The sequence below is a fragment of the Monopterus albus genome, unplaced genomic scaffold (assembly GCF_001952655.1).
Source record: "Monopterus albus unplaced genomic scaffold, M_albus_1.0 scaffold34.1, whole genome shotgun sequence".
Classification (NCBI taxonomy): domain Eukaryota; kingdom Metazoa; phylum Chordata; class Actinopteri; order Synbranchiformes; family Synbranchidae; genus Monopterus; species Monopterus albus.
In genome coordinates, this window is record NW_018127914.1 from 3,622,678 (window position 1) to 3,627,704 (window position 5,027).

The following is a 5,027-nucleotide window of genomic DNA, read 5'->3' on the forward strand; positions in this document are numbered from 1 at the left end:
GCTGGCTAAATGGCCATGGTGTTGGTGTGCTTGACTGGCCAGCAAACTCACCAGACCTGAACCCCATAGAGAATCTATGGGGTATTGTCAAGAGGAAAATGATAAATGAGACCAAAATAATACAGATGAGCTGAAGGCCACTGTCAAAGAAACCTGGGCTTCCATACCACCTCAGCAGTGCCACAGACTGATCACCTCCATGCCACGGCGAATTGAGGCAGTAATTAAAGCAAAAGGAGCCCCTACCAAGTATTGAGTACATATACAGTAAATGAACATACTTTCCAGAAGGCCAACAATTCACTAAAAATGTTTTTTATAGGTCTTATGAGGTATTCTAATTTATTGAGATAGTGAATTGGTGGGTTTTTGTTAAATGTGAGCCAAAATCATCACAATTAAAAGACCCAACGGCTTAAACTACTTCAGTTTGTGTGTACTGAATTTATATAATACACAAGTTTCACTATTTGAGTTGAATTACCGAAATAAATGGACTTTTCCACAATATTCTAATTTATTGGAAATGCACCTGTATATAACATAATGTGAAGGTTTTACTGTGATAAACTGGTAGAAATATCTAGGTTTTGGTGGTGTGTTCACCTGTTTGCATTTGCCCATAATGAGGCTGGGTTTGCCAGTGTCAGTGTACCACTATATGATGAATGTATAGATAAAGTGACAATGAAATATCATTGGAATATTTTGAAACATTATAGCAACATTGGAATTTAGGTCTTCATGAATTATATTTGTATCAATTGCAATTTTCACATTTATATTAGGGCTGGGCAATAAAACGGTAATTATTATGAAAAAGTCTCAGTAACTATGATAAAGTTATTAATTTAACTGATTTGGGTCAAAACTCTGCACAGTCCTTATATTAGGCTACAGTAATTGTAGCTGACGTGTATAGGGCCAAAACACATTAAATATATATGTCAGTAATTATCTATTCATCAGTTTGTAAAATATTGTTTTAATAGTTGTGATATATGTCTAGGACCATATCGCTCGGCCCTAGTTGAGACTTGGTTTTCATGCATACAGAATAACACCAGTATGAGGATTGTATGGAGTTTGACAGGTTGCAATACTTTATTGAGTCTGACAGATTTTACTCTAGACCTGCTCATGGCTAGAAATGGTTTGATTTATCCTAATTATTCTGCCTAATAGGGAGCTGCTTTTCCTTGAGGACATTTGTCATTTTTGCCCAATTTAAGGGATTACTGGTTTCTGGAAGAGCACCTTTCCATATAGCTGAGGCTTCTCTCTTAGATCATGTCACATTTATTATAAACCATAAAATGTGATTAAATTTGACTTGCATTTCAGTGTCGCTGTCTGAGAACTGCAAAGTGTTTTGCTTCAGCCTTCCTAAACTGCGTGAAGGCTGTTTCTGCCTGTGGTGATGTAAGGCATGTTAAAGTAGCAGAGGTTATTGAGTGTGTCGACGGTGATGTTTTAGGTGAGATATAGGCTGTGCAGTCACATGTCATGGATCGGCCTATATACAAGGGTCTCATGTTCTTTCTGCTTCCTCTTTTTGATTCCTTTTCCCTTTCCCCTCCCTCTACTCCTCCTCCTCTTTCCTTTCATCTCTTCCATCTCCACTTCCTATCCTACTCTGCTTGTCCTCTCTTCCTTTCATCTCTCCTCTGCCTCTCTGTCTCCTCACCTCATCTTTTCTCCTTTTCTCTCTACTGCCTCTCACATATAGAAGAATCTTCTTCTCTCCTCTCTAATCCTTTCTCCTCACTCAAAGACACTTAACTCCCAGCCAGATCCTTTGGAGTCAAAGCAGTGATTTGAACTGCCAGCATCAGGGCAGATTAGCGAGTGACCGCACGTTTTTGCTCCACTTGTTATATTCCCCCTCTCCTGCTTGTGTGTGTTGGCAAATATTTCAATTTAAGTTGTTTCTTCCTTTCCTTTATCACAAAGTGCCCCATAAAAAAGCAACTCGGGGTTCTTAATGTGCCCGCAGAGCGTGGTGGTCATGTTTTTAACTTTGATTAAATGGCAAAAAAAAAAAGAGATGAATACTGGGCCTAATCTTATTTATAAAATAATATAATTACATGATTAGCTTGATATTTTTCTTAATGTCTAATAGATCAAAAAAAGAAATCCCCAGCTGGCTTTAGTGTGGAGATAACACAACAGAATAAATTAATTTAGAGGCCCGGTTACCAAGCTTGTTCAGCCTGGAGAACCCTGTTGTTTGATGGCCTGTGCTTACAAATCCCAAGTGTCTATACATTACGATGTTGTGCAGATATGTGTCACTTAAAGACTGTGATATATTGGGATTACAAAAACCTAATTACTTTTAAATTGAAAGCAATCTCCAATGAGCCTACAAAGATGCAAACGTCTGAATATACTTTGTGGCTAATGGATTTAGCTCTTTTGGTGGTCCGAGCCAGGATCTGTCCTAACATGACACACAGATATATGGTAGTTAGAGCTTCTCTTGTGGCAACATTTCAGTGGAGCAGAATTTTAATAATGTGATTTCAAGTTTAAAAAAAAATAAAAAATCAGCCCTTCAGTGCTAGTGCTGGCTTTCGCCCTTCGACTGATGACACCCTCTTTGATGTGATTTCAACGAGTAGGGAAGAAAGAGCACGATGAAGGGTTTTGACAAAAGGCAGGGAGAAGCAGAGAAGGATGGAAGAAGTGGATTAACTGCCCTTCATCCATGTCATTTAAAAACATTTTGTCCCTTTTCTAGTTGTTTTTTTGAAGGCTTCAGCTAATGATGAGCCGCTGTTTTTCACTCGTACATTTAATCATTTCTCAGTAGTTATTTTATTGCTTTAAAGTTGATCGTGAACAAGGTATCGGCATCAGGATAAAAGCTGCAGTTACTAATGAGTAACACCGTGATGGATTCCTCCTCAGCCTGTGTAAAGCAAAATCAGTGATTTGCTTCTAAACACATTATTAGTGTTAGAAAATGTAGCTGAAAACATGAAAATACTGACATCTATGTAGTGCTGTATTATGGATTTTGATTGTTTCATCGTTTTTGAGTTCAGGATTTTTTAGACTGGGCAGAAAGCTTTGCTCGATGAGCCATCCTTAGCATAACCCTTCCCTGCGGCACCGAAACGTTATATATCCTTAACACATCTTCCTGCGGTGTGACAAGCTCAGAACATGTATTTATTTCTACTTTACCAGACTTTAAGCAACAGTGCAAAGCACTGTGGAAGTATCCCAGTAGATATCCTAAATGACTGAGTTGTTTCAACACTTGTTTTTCAGAGTAATGAGGCGTATCCCTTGTAACCCCCCATACACATACTCGGAGTCAAAGTGAAAGTCAGTGAGAGAAACTGAAAGAGGGAGAATGTGGAGAAAGAAAGCCTGAGAGGCAGTGAAACCCCCCCCAGTGAGAGACTGGAACACTTCCAAATGCTCCTCTCTGGATTATCTTCAAGGACAATCGGCTAAACAGTTGATATTAAGAGAGCTGTGTGAAATCGATTGCTCAAGTTGTTATCAGAGCTACAAAAATGGCTGATAATTAGTCATGTCTAAAGGAGTGTTACTGCAACAGTGAGGTAGATTTAATCTTAACAGATTTCACTGCACTGCAGATACACTCCTGCGTAAGCCCCCCCCCCCCAATCTATCACAAGAAAAGTGACTAAGCAAATAGCTGTGATATACAGTACTACTGTGAAATTTGCCCGAACCAAATGTAGATGTTTTGCCCAGGTTATTTGTTCAAGGCAGCTGCACCTGCCTTTATTCTCACTTGCCAGCAGCAGCAGCAACTCGAGAGCTATTATTTGTTTATTTATAAAGCTTTGGCACTGAGGCACCTCGGTCTATCGCAGCTGTTAATTTAGGACCATTCAGCAGACAGTCTTCGGTGACTGATGCGCCTGTGATGTACCTGTACACCCCTGACGCAGGCCAGATGTGTTAGTTTAGTGATGAGTGGAGGCTTGGACTGAATAAATCAACTGCAGGACTTTGGGAAAAGGTCAGTAGGCAGGTGGTCTGTTGTAGGTGGCTTTCATACCCTTGTCCTGTACAAATCAGCAAATCCCATGAAAAGACCAAAACCAGCCAAGTGTTAGTCCACAAGTCTGACTCTGGGGGACTTTTCAATATAATGCCTGTAGTGAAAATGCAGTTGTATGGTTGTTTGAAATGTTTTTGTATTTTCATCTTGTACTTTGTTTCAGCAGACAAAAAATGTTTTTAGGTAGCTAAGGCACTCTTACATTCAGATTTGTTGTTTATTAAAATTAATTTAAAGGGTTTTTTTTCTCTCTCTTTGTCAATTTTCCTGCAGAAGCTGAAGCAAAAGAACCAGCAGCTGAAGCAGATCATGGACCAACTCCGCAACCTCATCTGGGAGATCAACTCCATGCTGGCCGTCAGAAGCTGAGCTACACACACACGTACGCTCGTTCATAAAACGCACACATTCAACACAAGATTTGGTCATCGACAGGATGTGTGACAGGGTACCACAGACTGGCTGAGGTTGCACTTTGAAAGAAAGCGAAAGGAGGCAAGTGAAGCTGAAAGGGCTCAGCACTACAGAGGTGAGACGACATCCCGCAGTAGATGAGGAGGAGAATACTATTTACATCAGTGTGGGCAAAAATATTCTGTCTACCTCGATAATCTACATTTCAATCATCATTTTGACCCTGAATCAATCTGAAGAGTTATGTTTGTGTTTGTAGGCACTAGCTCAAACAAATTGATCTTATATTCTATTTAATCTTTATATTGTCTACATGTTACATGCTTATTTCACAGTGTTAGAATTGTTTTATGTCCTAAATTGAAAAGTTTTTAATGGCTTCTAAGAACTTTAATAAGAAAGACATACACTGTGGCAAAATCACGAGTCTTATTCTTACTATATGCAGATTGGTTTTTATGTTATGATTCTACTGAACTATAAATCTTGCTGTGATTTGGTGTTTTGTGTTGTATTTTTATACCGTGGGTACGGAAAGTATTCAGACCCCCTTAAATTTTTC

General features: G+C 39.2%; 1 protein-coding gene across 4 annotated transcripts in view; it reads left to right on the forward strand.

Annotated features, from left to right (window-relative positions):
- Positions 1-4,960, forward strand: part of med30 (mediator complex subunit 30) — a 29,395-nt gene extending 24,435 nt beyond the window's left edge. For all 4 annotated transcript variants that reach the window (XM_020597278.1, XM_020597280.1, XM_020597277.1 and 1 more), the window contains exon 5: positions 4,325-4,960. In XM_020597278.1, coding sequence (XP_020452934.1) covers positions 4,325-4,420 — 96 coding nt within the window. In that variant the 3' untranslated portion in view covers positions 4,421-4,960. The remainder of the gene's footprint in view (positions 1-4,324) is intronic.
- The last annotated feature ends 67 nt before the right edge of the window (positions 4,961-5,027 follow it).